The sequence below is a fragment of the Pteronotus mesoamericanus genome, unplaced genomic scaffold (genome assembly GCF_021234165.1).
Source record: "Pteronotus mesoamericanus isolate MK-2021 breed Mesoamerican mustached bat unplaced genomic scaffold, CSHL_Meso_final contig_26, whole genome shotgun sequence".
Classification (NCBI taxonomy): Eukaryota; Metazoa; Chordata; class Mammalia; order Chiroptera; family Mormoopidae; genus Pteronotus; species Pteronotus mesoamericanus.
Window position 1 is genome coordinate 11,046,478 of NW_026555109.1, and position 17,138 is coordinate 11,063,615.

At 37.4% G+C, this 17,138-nt stretch overlaps 1 protein-coding gene across 1 annotated transcript; it reads left to right on the top strand.

Moving 5' to 3' along the window:
* The first annotated feature begins 1,367 nt into the window (after positions 1-1,367).
* On the top strand, positions 1,368-1,801 carry LOC129071162 (guanine nucleotide-binding protein G(I)/G(S)/G(O) subunit gamma-5). The gene has a single exon (XM_054574317.1). It carries the CDS (start codon positions 1,368-1,370, stop codon positions 1,572-1,574), a length of 207 nt encoding a protein of 68 aa, XP_054430292.1. The 3' UTR covers positions 1,575-1,801.
* Positions 1,802-17,138: the final 15,337 nt, after the last annotated feature.

A 17,138-nucleotide genomic window follows, 5' to 3' on the forward strand; every position in this document is an offset into this window, starting at 1 on the left:
TAAGACAGCAAGTATAGCCAATCTAGCAAAAGCCTTACCAGTCTCTACAAAAAGGAGCTGATTATATTGCTGTGGCTAGACTTTTATGTGCAAATGTTTTATATATACTTTAAAATCTTTCTTAAATTCTAGTGAACAGAAAACCAGAAATACCTTATCTAGTAATAGGAACATGCCAGTGCTTAAAGTGTTTCTTGTTCATATTTTTTAATTAAAAAAATTATTTTTTAATTAATGTTTCAAATGTCTGCTTTATTAACATTTTTAAATATGGGAATGTGACAATTTTAGTACAATGTGTTCTAAACAATTTACTATCAAATATTCATGGATAACAGTCATAACAAGCTTATTGAATCTTCTCTCTTGCCTTCTTTGTTTCCCCGGAGAGCCAAGCTGAATATGTTGCTCTTGTCTTACCCACCTGTGTCCACCAATACATCTAACCTGCTGAGCTTGAAAGTCAAAAATTAGGTGTTACCTAGTATTCACCAAACCTTTTAATAAACTGACTCAAGAAATGTTTATAAGTATAGATAATTCCCTGCTACAGAATACTTTAAAGAAATGCCTAAGTTATAATTCAACACAAGTTCATCGATTTAAGAAATGCTAAAAGTAAGAGGGTAGTGTAGTTCATTGGGCTTAGGAGTCTTTTCACCACATAAAAATAATCATGTTACCAGTATTTGAGCACTATAAGAAGGCTTGATTTATATCAGAATTGTCTGCTCAAGTAACCACCCTGATCACAGGTCTTGTAAAAGCAGCCTATTTTTAAAAAAGGGAGTCCAGGGGAGATTTATTATTTCGTTGGTTTATACAATGTTTATTTATTAATGTGAAGAAGAAGAAAGTCATTTAAGAGCCTGAGTCGAGCCTCTGCATGGAGCTAACTTCTCTGACAGCAGGAGCTGTGTAAGCAGCAAACGAAGCATCGGGGCTACCCCAGCACTTTGGGTCAGCACATATGGGCTCAGGCCCTCTCCAAGATGAATAGGAGTTTTGAGAAAAATTTTATCTGTCTCATTCACCCCTGTACCCTCAGTGCCTAGTAAAGTGATTGGAACATATTAGAACCTTGGCAATTTTTTTGTGAAATTAATACCTATTTTGGGCAAGGTAATTTTTTAAAATTCAAATTATTTGTTTTTATGTTATTTAAGTACATCTTAGAACCATTTGATAGATATCTGCTATGCATATTCCCTATGCTGGAAATTCTACTTTTCTCTGTGAGCACTTTTCCCTTGCTTGTCTAATAACTCTGATTATCTAGGGAAAATGAAATGTCTATAGTCAGAAAATAATTAAATTTTTAAAAAGTAATTTTAGACAACCAAGTAGGCCCAGTTGTCGCGTACACCATGTCTGGTTCCTCAAGTGTCACTGCTATGAAGAAAGTGGTTCAGCAGCTCCGGCTGGAGGCCGGGCTCAACCGCGTGAAGGTTTCCCAGGCAGCTGCAGATTTGAAACAATTCTGTCTGCAGAATGCCCAACATGACCCCCTGCTAACTGGAGTATCTTCAAGTACCAATCCCTTCAGACCCCAGAAAGTTTGTTCCTTCTTGTAATGAAATGAATCTTTGAAGGTATTCTAAACCACTTTTCACGAACCAGTGAATATTCAAAGAGCGCTAAATTTGAAGCCTGTACAAAAAGCTTATTATCCCTGTAACACGTGCCACACTATACAAACTTCGGCTTTTGTCAGTCCTTAACATCTACCTCTCTGAATTTTCATGAATTTCTACTTCACAAGGATGATTATTTTATATACACTGGCAGCGTCATACAAATAAATACTTAGTATAAAAAAAAGTAATTTTAAAAAATAAGCAAAGAGCTTCCTCTTAGAAATAAATTAATACATTGTAAAATATCAATACAGGGTGGGGCAAAAGTAGGGTTCTAGTTGTTTAAGGTATAGAAGACAATACAATAATAAATACCAATGCAAGAATAAACTCTGTGTTTCATGTGCTCACAACTGTAAACCTACTTTTACCCCATCATGTGTATCAAAGGAAAAACTGCAACATCCTGACTGAGGCTGAAAATCTAATTGATAAAATTCTACATCATTTTGATATAAGCTATTAATAAATTAGGAGTTTACAAATGTATATCTAAAATCAGATCTAGCATAACAATTACTAGCAAAAGATAAGAGACATTTTTATTAAAGTCAGAAAAAAATTAAGAACACTCAATACCACTACTGCTCTTTATTGTTTAGGGGCACCTAGCTAAAGTAATTTATTCAAGAGAATGAAAGAAGTGCAATAAAACTCTAAAGCAGGGGTACACAATATTGTTTGCAAATAATAAGGGGGGAATCCAGGAGAATGAACTGAATATATTAGATCAAATGATAAAAAAATTCAATAAGATGACTGGTTGAAAAATTAATATATAAAATCATTAGGCTGCATATGTACAAGCAATATCCACTTATAAATATAAAGGGTTAAAAGTCTTAATTTTCAAAACAATACTAAAGATAGACCAGAAAAGCATCAGTTCTTCCTTTTCACTCAGAGTTGGACATATAAGTAATTTTAACACTTCCTACCTCAAACCTTTAGACAACAGCAGTTTGTTGTGCTATGGATGCTCACAATGATCTTTATTCTCTGCCATCCCAGAGCTAAATCCCATCTGTAAATATGGCTTCAGTGAGAGAAATGAGTTTGTATGTCTACGAAAAGATTGTATACAAATGTTCTGAGCATCTTTACTTAATGATGGTTCTAAAGTAGGTATACATTTTTACCCAAGGATAGTGGGTAAAAAAGTATAGAATGTTTATACAATGGGGAACTACAGAACAATGGAAAGGAAAAGTAAATGATAATTCCTACATGTAACAGATGGATTGTATTGAAATAAGGATGAGAGAAAAACTAGACATAAAAGGGAATATTATACAATTTCATTTTATACTATGGATTAAAATCAGTTAAAACCAATATATAATAGTAGACATGAGAAGAGTGCTTGCCTTCAGGATGCAGATATTAACTAGAAAGGAGTCCAAAGGAGTCTTCCAGGTGCTGGAAATAATCTATGTCTTGATCTGGGTGGTAGCTATATAAATACATATACATATACATATACACCCAAAAATGTATATCTATATACTATATATATCTATATATGAGAGAGAGAGAGAGAGAACACAAATTGAACTGCAAATTGCTGTTATCTAAAGGGGTAGAAGAGATTGTTAAAATTACGTTTATGTCCAACTGTGAGTGAAAAGGAAAGCTGATGCTTTTCTAGTATGCTATCTTTAATACTGTTTTTGGAAATTAAGGCTTCTAATACACTATAGTTATAAGTGGATATTGTTTGTATATATGCAGCCTAATGATTTTATATATTAATTTTTCAACATGTCATTTTATTGAATTTTCTTATCTTGTTTGGTCTTCCAACTTCTGCTTCTTTAACCTACATTCATTCCAAAGAATCTCTCACAATCTGCTCTTTCACCCATTTCCTCTGAGCTGCAAATAAGAGCTTTGGGTTTTTGAATATCTGTAGAGCATATACTTTGCAAGCTGTTCCTGAAATGTTTTGGGCAACATTCTGTCTTTTCTTTTCTTTTTGGTTTCAGGGTTTAAATACCCCTAGGTTAATTAAAGATTGAAGATGAAACTTACATTTCTGTTTTTTGTTATCTGAAGGACAATTAGATGACAAAACAATATGTTACTGAACAGCAATTGGTGTCCTGTTGTCTGCCACCGCCTTCTAGGCAAAGGCAGAGGTAAAGGTCTGGTGATAAAAGGAAAGAGTCTTTATTCAAAAGCTACACAATTTTGGAATAACAGCTTTCCACATGCATTAGTCATTTAAGCCTATCAAGTAAAGCTAATCTTTTTAACACCTGAGTTCTCCTATCATTTCCCCCATTAGTTTTAATTATCTTATTTCTATAGGGTTAGTTTACAAACTAAAACATAAGACACAAAAGCTACATAATTTTAAAAGAATGGTAGGTTTCTGCCTCAGAGTTTATCCCCTCTAGAACACCCAAAGAAGGATAACCCTGCCGCCCTCTGCCAGGCCAGCCTGATCCTAGGCTGCACCTGGAATCCCTTCCCATCAAAAGTACTATCCATTGGGAAGCACAGGAAGCTGCAGCACAATCATCCAGGCATCCTCTAGGAAGAGAAGTCCGAGAACTGGAGAGACAGCCCATACCAGAGCCCGAGAGCCCTTCTTTTATTTCAAATCTTCTCTCCCATAATTCCATACACTCTGGAGGCATTCAGCTTCTCAGTCAATCTTGTCCTAGGCTGTTTACATTGCCTTGGACAATATCCTCCTACGGTCCCTCCTTTCTCCTCCCCAGTGATCTGAGTAGACCTCTCTGTATCAAATATGCCTTGGTGACCAAATGGATGTTGTCGCACTGCAAGGCGGCTATAGGGGCACGCCACGGCGGGGGCCGGGAGCACCCCAGAGAGTGCAGCGCTCCCTGAAACCTGAGGGAAACCAGCTGGGGCCAGCTGAGGTGGGAGCAGGGCTCTGAAGCCTGCAGAGCATCCCAGGGTTGTCGCAGATGAGGGGGATAAAACACAAAAGGTTGCAAACACTTCTCTGCTGGGAGAGCCGACAGGGGCACTTCCCTCTCACTGGATAAGGCCGTGGTACATCCCTCCAGTGGGCAAGGCTGCGGCATATCCCCCTAATGGGGAAGGCTCCAGTTGCCCTTTGTTCCAAGGCTTTTATTGAAAATCTTATCAGTGGGGTATGTAAGAGGAATGCATATGTTATCTCATTACATTTAGCATATTAAGGTTCACAAAGAATAGATACCTTTAAGAAAACAAGTGACAGGAATTCACTGATATACGTGGGTTGAAGAGGAGATTAGAATCAACAATAGAGACTATAGATAAGGGGAAAGTAGACTTAAAGGCACCTTAAAAATATGCTGTAAATAAAGTAAATGTTTTTAACAATACCAGGTAAAGGGTGTAAACAAAGGTCCTTAGCAGCATGAGCTGATCAGAGGTTTGAGGGAGGAACAGAGCACACTACAAAGAATTTACTTCTAGGCCTGATTACCCTGGGACCTGGGATATGATTTAGGGCTGTTTTTCCTGCATTGTTTCAAGCCTGAACCAGGTGTGGGGAGGGAACCACCAAGAGATAAGGAGACTGCTTCTCAGACTGCTTCTCTCTGTAATGAGGACTGTGGCCATGTCCAAGCCAAGCCAAGAGGTGCAGGGGTCTTTCTGTCCCTTCTCCATGTCCCCAATTTCTTATCTGCTGCCAATATCGGCCAATACCTGTCTTAGGTTGTATACCGCAGGGCGAGGTAACTTACCCATCATTGGCCATTGACCATCCAGGGCAAAGCAGAGAGACAGGGGCTATGCCCCTGCCCGGGGCGGGTGGGGGGGGCACACAGGTCAAGTCACCTAAGGAGCCTGTTTCTTCAAGGCCTCCAGATTATTTCCAGCCTTGGGGCCCTCCAGCCTTGGGGTCCTCCAGCCTGTTGGCAGGGTTACAGCTTCTGAAACCAGGCTGGGTGTTTCCCAACAGGATGTGTGTGTGTAGTGGGTTGAAGAAAAAGTAAAAATGAAGAATGATGTGGAAGTTTCTAGCATTGGAAAACCATATCAATGGAAGCACCACTCAGTGAGAAAGAAACGTAAAAAAACAGAAGAATTTGGTGAAGTTCGGTTTTCTATGGAGTTTCCAGATTTTCAAGTGTTTATGGGATATTCCAGTAGAGGTGGCCAGAGTAAATTTGGCCCTGGAGCTTAGGTGACAGAATTACTTAATGAATAATTTCTCACATATGTTTAAAAGCCTATAATGTGTTGGACTTTTGTTCTTGGAACTAGGTATTGATGAAAGAATAAATAGAGATCTGAGCTGGATCCAGAAATTTTGATACCATCAACACATACATTATAAAGAGATAAGAGTACGTGAGATTACCCAGGTAAAGGGTACAGAAGAATTATAGAAGAAGGCTTGGAGCGGAGTACTAGAGAACACCCAACTCCAGGAATTAGGTGGAAGAAAGGAGCAAAGAACAAAGGAAGCTGAGCATTGGACAAAGATGTAAGGAACGTTGAAGGTGAGTAAAGTCAAGAGAAAACTGTTTTTGTTTTCTTTTTTAAAGAAGATGGTAAAATGCCAAATATTACTGAAAGAATAAAAAACAATCTGTTAACAACAGGGCAGTCATTGGAAAATTCCAGGAGAGAGGAATGCAGAAGCTAGGAATCATGAATCTTATTTATTATTATATCTTTAGTATCTAGAAGATTGTAGAAAATCAATAGATGTGGAATTAATAAGTGAGTATACTGACAAATTCTTTTGAACAGAGCAAGAGATTGAGATAGATTCACTTAATTAACAAAAAATTATTGCAAGGATCTGTGTGGCAGGACTTATTCTAGGTGCTAGTGTTATAACAGAGAAAATAATAGAATACTCCCTCTTCTCAGGAAACTGCATTTTAGTTGTGTGAAGCCAGATGATAAATAAATATATCACATCACAAAAGGACAAACATAATAAAGTAGGGAGAGAGGGTTAGGGAGTGAGGGAGGTTGGAATGCCCAGGGGAAGACTTTTTGGCCAAGTATTGGGATGGCCAAAAAGTTCATTTATTTTTTATCCATAAGATGGCTCTAGTAGTGCTTAGTTGTCTTTAAATTCATTCAAAACAATTTTGTTAGATTATACTGTGACCACTGTTATATCAGTGTGCATTTAAAAAGAATCAAAATTAGGGAATTTTTGTGTAGACATTTTAATATTGAAGGTGGAAGAAAGTATGCAGCATTTTCAGCATATTACACTTTATTATTTCAAGAAAGGTAAAAATGCAATTGAAATGCAAAAAAAAAAAAGATTTGTTTAGTGGATGGAGAAGGTGCTGTGACTGAGCAAATGTGTCAAAAGTGGTTTTTGAAGTTTCATGCTGGAGATTTCTCTCTGGACAATGCTCTGCAGTTGGGTAGTTGATAACAATTGAATCAAGACGTTGAGAACAATCAACATTATACCATGTGGGAGATAGCCAACATACTCAAAATATCCAAATCAATAAAGTCATTGGTGAAAATGAAAAATGTGTCTTTTATTTTACAGAAAAAATACAATGGACTTTTTGTCCAACCCAATTTGTTTGAGCAGAAGTTGAAGAGAGTCAGGGAGTGAGGTCTTGCAGAGGAGTCTACAGGAGCAAAGGTCCTGGATGATAGGTGAGACTCAAAACTGACATAGACCTAAATATAAAATACAAAACTATGAAGATGATCTAGAAATCCAGCACAATACTTGACCCTAATTATGAGTTTGCTAATTGTTAAATAGGTGAAAGAAAGAATAGTGGGTAAATGGTTTTGTTAATCCGCATATGGTAGACTAGATTGTACATGATAAAGTATTGTATCAGGGTTAAATCTTTTGAATTTGTCCTATGATTACACAGGAGGATATCATATTCTTAGGAAATACACATTGAAATACACAAGGAGCATAATGTATTTATCTTACCCTCAAGGAACTCTGGAAAAAAAGACAAATATAAATTGTGGCAATTGTAAAACATTGGTGGATCTGGCTAAAGATAATTTGGGAATTGATATATCATTATTCAGTTTTTCTAAAAGGGTAAACCTATTTCAAAATAAAACCAAAATAAAAATTAGGGGGAAAAATCTTGTCTTCATTTCCACATTACAAAAAGCAAATAACAGAATCCTCTTTGATGGAGGATTTGCCGCGTTAATGTGTGAGTTTCACCAACATGACACATCCGATTGTGTACTGGGGGCGGGGGCGGGGAGGAAGCGGGTAACAGCTGCAGGTATGGGCCCAGGCATTCTTGTGCCTCACGTGCCAGCAGTGACATTGTTCTGCTGACAAACACAACCTTAGTTTAGTTTCTGCATGTCAAGTGAAATGGATCAGACATCTTTTAGTTTTTATAATAGATGAAGAGAAGTAAACAAAATAGTATTGAACCTAGTATAAAAAACGTATGTGTGTGTACACGCGCACGCGCAATGCTATTTCTATACTTTTCTTGGCTTACCTATGCTAAATGGATACTTAACCTGGTTAGATATAACCTTAAACTCATTAACAATCGGTGATTACCTGATGGCAACTAACCAGTGGCGAAGATGGAGTAAGAAAAAGAACTTAGTCTTTTTAGGATAAATGTCAACCCATTAGCTATCACAGATATATCACAAAAATTTTTCAGAATCAAGCATTTTTGGAATCATTAGCCTCTAAACTGACATTTCCTGCCCAGGTCGGTGTGCTTGTAACAAGATGTTGCTGGGTCTTGGAAGAGGCCCTAAACTCCATAATACAAGGATAACAGTTGCCAAGAACATGCATATGCTAGCGGGAATGCTTGGAGATTGTTAACTTTTCTGCCAGCCCATCATACACCTTGCCGAGATGAAATGAACGATACTAGAAATTGAGAAAATGGTCCGAACGCAATGGCATTTCTCTCTCTGCATGTGTGAGAGGTGTGTGTGTTGGGGGTGGGGTGCAGGGGTTCCCTCACTTAGCACCAGGTTAGATGAGAGGGAGCTCTAACACCATCTTTTGGTGGCTTGGTGCATGCACCTGGAGTGTGAGTCAGAGCAACTAATGTTTAGCGCACACCCAAAAAGCCTAAAGACCAGAGGTTAAGAGAGGATCCGCTAAGTGAATGCTTGAAAAGTAAAGCAGAGTGGCTGTGTTGGGACTCACAGTAAGAGAAAATGTTTGAGTTTCTGGTGGGGATCAAATATGAACCCTGCAGATGGGGGCTGGCTTAGAGTTAGCTTAAAAGGGATCCTACTCAAGAGAGGGTGCCTGGAGGAAGAAAGAGACCCCCCAGAAGGATGAGACTCTGGAAACCCAGACCTTGAGTCTTAGGTTTTAGATTATCAGTAAAAGAGCCTTGTGCAAAAGAAATTACAAACTGGGGGACCCCAGCTGGGGATTTTTGCAAAAGCTAGGAAATTATTCAACTTTAAAAGAAGACAAAGTGCTCTTCATGCAAGGCCTTTATTCTCTCTTTAAAAAAAAAAAAAAAAAAATCAGTTCATACCAAATCCTTTATCAAATCACCGAAGTTTTAGTTTAGAACCCGGTGCCCTTCAGGCCATGTTCTTACACACCTACCTCGTGTAAAGGTTCCCTCTCCTCTCCCACAGGCACCATGCACTCCATGCCCATTATACTTCTGGTTGGTCCCCAAATATATTGTGCTTCACGACTGAGGAATCATACATTCCTAAAGGGTCTCTCTCTTTTTTCAATTCTATCTCATCCTACAGGATCCTTCAACCTAAACATTATTTTATAAACCTTTTCCTGAAACTACCTTCTCATCTATGTGCTCCACTTCAGACTTCCCATTATCATCTACAGTTTACTCAATTGTAGCCCTTCTCATACACAGCATTCTGGGAGGCATGCTCTCTCCCTCACTGTACTACATGCTCCTATATGTCTTTTTTGTCATTTCCACACCCCACACAAAGCTTGACCCTGATTATGTGTTTGCTATTTGTTTGTTGAATAGGTGAAAGAAGAAATAAGGGGTGAATGGTTTTGTTAATGCAGGAAGTTATTATTGTTATTATTATGTACAGCAATAACTTATGTTCAATAATGCTCTGTAGTTTGCAAAGTGTTTTCATATGTATTACCCTATTTGTGTCTTCAGCCTGCACAAAAGGAAGCTAAGTTAAAAAATGTTAAAGAACTTACAAAAAATGTGAAGAAGAGTTTCTTTTTTCCTTTGGAACAATCAGTTTTTTTCTTCTTTTCCTTCTGGCAAAACAAAATTTTGCAAGTTCGTCATGTAATTTTTTTTTGGTTCCAGCCCTGAAGTCAACCATTTCTCCAAAGAGCCTTGGTTCTTTATAGTAGAAACTGAGTACTAGGTCTGCTCATGATTGGGGTGCCATTACTCTGTTTCCCTTAGTGGACAGAGCTAGGGGAACACACACACATGCATTTACATTTATATTTATTTCTATATCTAGCCACACAGACTGAAAACCATGAGCTCACACCAATGGAATCAACTCCAGTTCATCACGACAAGAGATTTATCCTAGTCTTCTAATTTTTCCCTTCTCTGACAATTAAAAAAAAAAAAACTTTTTAAAATCACTAGTCCTAATCATTCTTAAGATATTTACTTTTTGGTTACTGTCCGATATAGTGTCAATTTCCTGTCTCTACTGCTATCTACCCTACTGGAAAGCCCTCCTCAACCTGCTTGTGCTTCAACCTCCAGGCCAGGCCACGATTCAGGGGAGACCATTTCTTTCCAGTGTGGAGTTCTAACTCTTAGTGACAAACAGCTCCCTCCCATTTGAGCCCCACTATCCCGCTGCAGCTCTAAACTCCCTTTCTGGGCCACCATCGCTGCCCATTCTCTGCTGTAGGAACAAGTGGTCACCTGCTTTAGCTCCCATATGGCATGAGGCTTGAGTTGGTCAGCACCAGAAGGGTAGGATGGAGGAAGAAGGAGATCTGGTAAGCAGTTTTAAGTGGCAGAAGAAATAAAAAACACAGAGCTCTCAATTCTAATCTGTATGTACTTTAAACAACTCCCTGGTATTTCTACACTTGTAGAAGCTAAAGGGCCTCAGTTGGCTAAATCTAGTGATCCATGAAATAGCCATATGCCTTAATGGGTTTAATGTTTAATTTCAGGAACAGCAAAATATTGCTTAGGTTTTTCTTAAAGGGGTAGTCAGATTGAAGATGCTCAATCAGAGCATTAATTACTTAAGTTAGTTCCAATTCTTTTCTTGATGAGTAATTCTTCAATGAATACTCTTGTAAGAAAAATTTGATAATTGCCCTAGGATAAAGTCTTGGAAATGAAATAAATTGTTGGTTAAACATTGAATGTTTTAAAGAAAATATCTATATATCTTCATGTCCTTATCTATATATTTTTCTATATCTATACCTATATCCCTAAAATATACGTTTTACTTTAAAATATATTAAAAAAGCAAAGCAAGAACCATCTTATAACCAAGAAAAGAAGTATATACCTATATAGTTATATATCATACTTAAATATATTTATTCAGAACACATAGAACTGTGCCTCACACAGAATAGATACCCAATAAGTTTGTGTATGTATGTATGTATGTATTTCATATATATCATGTGTGGTATGCTTTGCAGACTCTGTCAGTGTTTAGTCTACATATCTTCTGATCCCTTTGCCATTTTTTGCTCATTTGCTCCCAATTAGCCTTTCCTTCCAGCAACAATCACATTCTTTCTCTGGCATAGGACTCTACCCTCAGCTAAATGGATGCTGCTTGACCTGTTTTGGGAAATTATGGATGCCTGGATTTATGAGTTCCCTGGGTGCAAGCCTGTAACTGATGTCTGAGGGGCTGGGAGGTAGAACTATTCCAGTCCCTTGGTGTCTGAGAGATGACTCAGTGCCTTGTACACAGTGGCTAGAACTTCCTAGAAGACTGCCCTAAGTGACCCTTGGTGACTATACTCAATACTGCACCTTTGGTTGCCCTTTTTCCCTTTCAGACCCCAATGGCCTATTCCACCACTATTTTTTCCTGAAAAAATTTTCACAAGAATCTTTATCTCTGTCTGCTTGTGGGGGAACCCATTTAAGATGTCTGTGAACCTAGTTTTTCCACATAAAATATTTCTTTGGAAATATGCTAAGATATTATTTAGTGTTGCAAGGTATTCTGTCATACAAATGTAACATATTTAAAAATTGGAAACTATTGAGAGGATATTAATTTTAGTTTGAAATTTTCAGTGAACATCCTTATTTCCAGGACTTTGTGCTTTTATTTCATTAGCATATGTTTCTAGTCATAAAAAGTTGAGACAAAAGAATTATTCTATTTAATTGTCTTTGATGCATATTTTCCTCCATTAATATAATACTAATTGTTAAGTTGTGTATACAGTTCCAGGGTGCTCACACTGTTATCACAATTAAGTGTTAGTATATTAAAAATATTTGCAATTTTTAAGTATGATATAGTATCTCATTATTGGACTTCTTTTTTTATTGTTTATATGTTTTTGGTTATTTTTAAATATTCTTCAGATAACTTTTCTTCAGATAATTGTTGCTTATGGTCTATCTTTTAATTGATTTAAAAGAGCTTTTTTTTTAAACAGTTCATTTATTTATTATTTAGAGAGGGGGGAAGGGAAAGAGAAAGAGAGGGAGAGAAACAACAATATGTGGTTGCTCTCATGTACCTCCTGCTGGGGACCTGGCCCAAACCCAGGCATGTGCCCTGCTTGGGAATGGAACCAGTCACCCTTCGGTTCGCAGGCCAGCACTTAGTCCACTGAACCACACCAGCCAGGGCATAGAGCTTTAAATTTATTAAAAGAATTAATTAATTGTGCTTTATACATGATGTAAATATTTTTATTTTCTTAATGGTTGTCTTTACAATGACAGACATAGAAAAAGGAGTTAAAAATTGTTAAAATTTTTTTATTGTTCAAATACATTTGTCTCCATTTTCCCGCCACCACTTTCCCCTGCCCCAGCCACTCCCACCCTGAATCCTTCCCCACTTTGGCTTTGTCTGTATGTTCTTTATACATGTTCCTTGACTTGACTGTTTCCCTTCTTTTCCCCATTACCCCCTCGCCCCTCCCTTCTCATTACTATTGGTGTGTTTTTTTCTTTCAATGTTGCTGGTTATATTTTCCTTGCTTGTTTTGTTGATTAGGTTCCACTTATAAGTGAAATCATATGGTATTTGTTTTTCACTGCTTGGCTTACTTCACTTAGCATAATGCTCTTCAGTTTCATCTACTCTCTTGCGAGGGTAGGAGTTCCTTCTTTCTTTAGCTGTGCAGTATTTCATTGTGTAAATGTACTGTAGTTTTCTGAACCACTCCTTTATTTATGGGCATTTAGGTTGCTTCCAGAACTTGGCTATGGTAAATTGTGCTGCTATGAATATTGGGGTGTATAGATTCTTTTGAATTGGTGTTCTGGGATTCTTAGGATATTATCCCAGCAATGGACTTGCTGAGTCAAAAGGCAGTTCCATTTTCAGCTTTTTGAGGAAATTACAAACTGTTTTCCACAGTGGCTGCACCAGTCTGCATTCCTACCAACAGTGTACTAGGGTTCCCTTTTCTCCACAACCTCTACATTTGCTATTTGTTGATTTGTTTATAATGGCCATTCTGAGGAGTGTGAAGTGGTATCTCACTGTGGTTTTTGTTTTTTGGGTTTTTTTAATTAATTAATTAATTTTTTTCAAATACATTTGTCTCTGCCTTCCCCCCACCACTTTCCCTTGCCCCCTCCCTCCTCCCTCCCTCAACCCTTCCCCTTTGGTTTTGTCCATGAATCCTTGCTATATGTTCCTTGACTTGCTTTCATTGTGGTTTTAATTTGCATTTCTCTGATGGCTAGTAATACTCAGCATCCTTTCATATGTCTCTGGGCCCTGTTGATGTCCTCCTTGGAAAAGTGTCTGTTCAGGTTCATTGCCCATTTTTGAACTGGATTCTTTGTCTTCCTAGAGTGGAGTTGTATGAGTTCTTTATATATTTTGGAGCCAAACCTTTGTCTGAGGTATCATTGGAGAATATATTTTCCCACTCGGTTAGTTCCCTTTTCATTTTGTTGATGGTTTCTTTAGTTGTGCAGAAGCTTCTTATTTTTATATAGTTCTGTTTGTGTATTCTTTCCATTCTATCCCTTGCTCTAGGGGACACATTGGTGAAAATATTGCTGCGTGGGATATCTGAGAGTTTCCTGCCTATTTCTTCTCTAGGACTTTAATGGTTTTATATTTAAGTCTTTTATCCACCATGAGTTTATTTTTGTGTACAGTATAAGTTGGTGGCCAAATTTCATTTTTTTGGCATGAAGCCATCCAGATGACCCAACACTATTTGTTGAAGAGGGTTTTTTTACAACATTTTATGCTTCTGCCTCTTTTGTCGAATATTAATTGACCATAGAGGCATGGGTTTACTTCTGGGCTCCCTATTCTGTTCCATTGATCTATGTGTCTGTTCTTGTGCCAGTACCAAACCGTTCCTTTACAGTGGAGTTGTAATATAGTTTGAGGTCAGGCATTGTGTTCCCTCTCACTTAGTTCTATCTCAAAATTGCTGCAGCTATTTGGGGTCGATTATTGTTCCCTATATATTTTTTAACTGTTCTATATCTGTGAAAAATGTCATTGGTGTCTTAATAGGGATTGCGATGAATCTGTGAGTTGCTTTGGGTAGTTTGGACATTTTAGTGATGTCAATTCTTCCAATCCATGAACACGGTATATGCTTCCATTTATTTGTGTCTTCCTTAATTCCTTTCTTCAGTGTTGTGTAGTTTTCTGAGTACAGGTCTTTTACCTCCTTGGTTACGTTTATTCCTAGGTATTTTATTTTTCCTGTTGCTATAGAAAATGGGATTTTTTTCCCCTCATTTCTAATTCTGGTATTTTATTGTTGGTGCACAAAATGGCTTTGATTTCTGAATATTGACTTTGTATCTGCTGTTTTTCCAAATTCACTTATTAGTCCAGGCAGATTTTTGGTGGAGTCAATAGGGTTTTCTATGACTATCATGACATCTGCAAACAGTAACAGCTTTATTTCCTCCTTTCCAATTTGGATGCCTTTTGTTTCTTTTTCTAGTCTGATTGCTGTGGCTAGGACTTCCAATACTATGTTGAATAGAAGTGGTGAAAGCAGACGACCTTGACTTATTCCCAATCTTAGTGGGAAAGCTTTTAGTTTTTGCCTATTGAGTATGACATTGGCTGTACGTTTCTCATATATGGCCCTTATTATGTTGAGATATGCCCCTTTTATTCCCACCTTGCTGAGTGACTTATCATAAAAAGATGCTGTACCTTATCAAATGCTTTTTCCACATCTATTGATATGATCATGTGGTTTTAGTCTTTCCTTTTGTTTATGTGATGTATTATATTTATTGATTTGCAAATATTGAACCATCTTTGCATCCGTTTGATAATCCCACTTGATCATGGTGTGTGGTCTTTTTAATGTGTTGCTGGATGTGGTTTGCCAATATTTTGTTGAGGATTTTAGTGCTTAAGTTCATCAGAGATATTGGTCTGTAGTTTTCTTTCTTTGTTGTGTCTTTGTTGCTTTTTGGGATTAGGATGATGCATTAAAAGAGTTTGGAAGTCTTCCCTCGTCTTGGATTTTTTGGAATAGACTGAGAAGGACAGGCGTTAGCTTTTCCTTTAATGTTTTGTAAAATTCTCCTGTGAAACCACCTGGTCCAAGGCTTTTGTGTGCTGGGAGTTTTTAGATTACTGCATCAATTTTACCATCTGTCATTGATCTGTTTAGGCTTTCTGCTTCTTCATTTCATGTTGGAAGGTTATATTTTTCTAGAAATTTGTCCATTTCATTGAGGTTTTCAAATTTCTGGGCATATAGTTGTTCATAGTAATTTCTTACAATCCTTTGTATTGCTGTGGTATCAGTTGTAGTTTCTCCCCTTTCATTTCTATTATTATTTATTTGGGTCCTCTCCTTTTTTTTCTTGATGAGTCTGCTTAAAGGCTTATCAATTTTGTTTATCTTTTTAAAGATCCAGCCCTGGATTTATTGTTCCTTTGAATTGTTCTTTTAGTCTCTCTATCTTTCAATTCTGCTCTGATCTTGATTTTTCCTTCCTTCTACTCGCTCTGGGGTCTGTTTATTGTTGTTTCTCCAGTTCTTGTAGATATAAGGTTATGTCATGTATTTGAAATGTTTCTGTGTTTTTGAGGTAGGCCTGTATTGCTACGAACTTCCTTCTCAGGCCTGCCCTCACCTTGTCCCGTAGGTTTTGAATTGTTGTGTGTTCATTTTCATTTGTTTCCAGAAATGTTTTGATTTATTCTCTGATCTCATTATTGACCCATTCATTGTTTAATAGCATGTTATTCAGTCTCCATGAGTTTGAATGTTTTTGAGTTTTTTTCCTTGATGTTGGTTTCTAGTTTTCAGGCTTTGTGGTCTGAGAAAATACTTTTTATGATTTCAATTTTCTTCAATTTGTTGAGGCTTGTTTTGTCTTCCATCCTGTAGTCTGTCTTTGAAAATGTTCCATGTACATTTGAAAAGAAGATGTGTTTTGCTTCTTTGGGATGGAAGGTTCTCTATATATCAGTTAAGTCCATTTGAACGAATGCATCATTCTGTTCCACAATATCTTTGTTGATATTTTGTTTGGAAGATCTACCCATTGTTGACCATGGGTTGCTAAAATCCCCTATTATCAGCGTGTTGCTGTCTATTGCTTTGTTGAAGTTCTCCAAGATTTTCCTTTGATATTTGGGTCATCCTATGTTGGGTACATATTGGTTTACAATGTTTATGTCTTCTTGATGGATTCATCCTTTGAGTATTATGAAGTGTCTTTCTGTGTGTCTTCTTATGGCTTTTGTTTTGGAATCTCCTTTATCTGATGTAAGTATTGCTCTCCCTGTTTTTTTTCCTGTCCTTTGCTTGGAATATTTTTTTCAATCTCTTTACTTTCAATCTGTGTAGGTCCTTTGTTCTGAGGTGGGTATCTTGTAGGCAGCATATGTGTGGGGCATGTTTTCACATCCATTCAGCTGCTCTATATATTTTGATTAGAACATTTAATCCATTTACATTTAAAATTTGTATTGATAAGTACTTATTGATTTTTTCCCTTTGTACCTGTGTTCTTCTCTTTCACACTTTTTCTTTGCCTTCTAAAAGCATTCCCTTTAGCATATCTTGCAGTGCTGGTTTAGTGGAGGTGTATTCATTTAGCCTTCTTTGTCTAGGAAACTCCTTATTTTGCTTTCCATTTGAATTGAGAGGCCTGCTGGGTAGCGCAATTTTGGTTGTAGGTCTTTGCTTTTCATTAATTGGAATGTTTCTTGCCATTCCTTTCTGACTTGTAGTGTTTCTGTTGAGAAGTCAGCTGCTAGCCTTATTGGGGATCCCTTGTATGTTATTACCTGTTTCTCCCTTGCTGCCTTTAAGATTTTCTCTTCTTTGTCTTTGACATTTGGCATTTTAATGATGATGTGCCTTGGAGTGGGCCTCATTGGGTTCCTCTTGAGTGGGACCCTCTGTGCTTC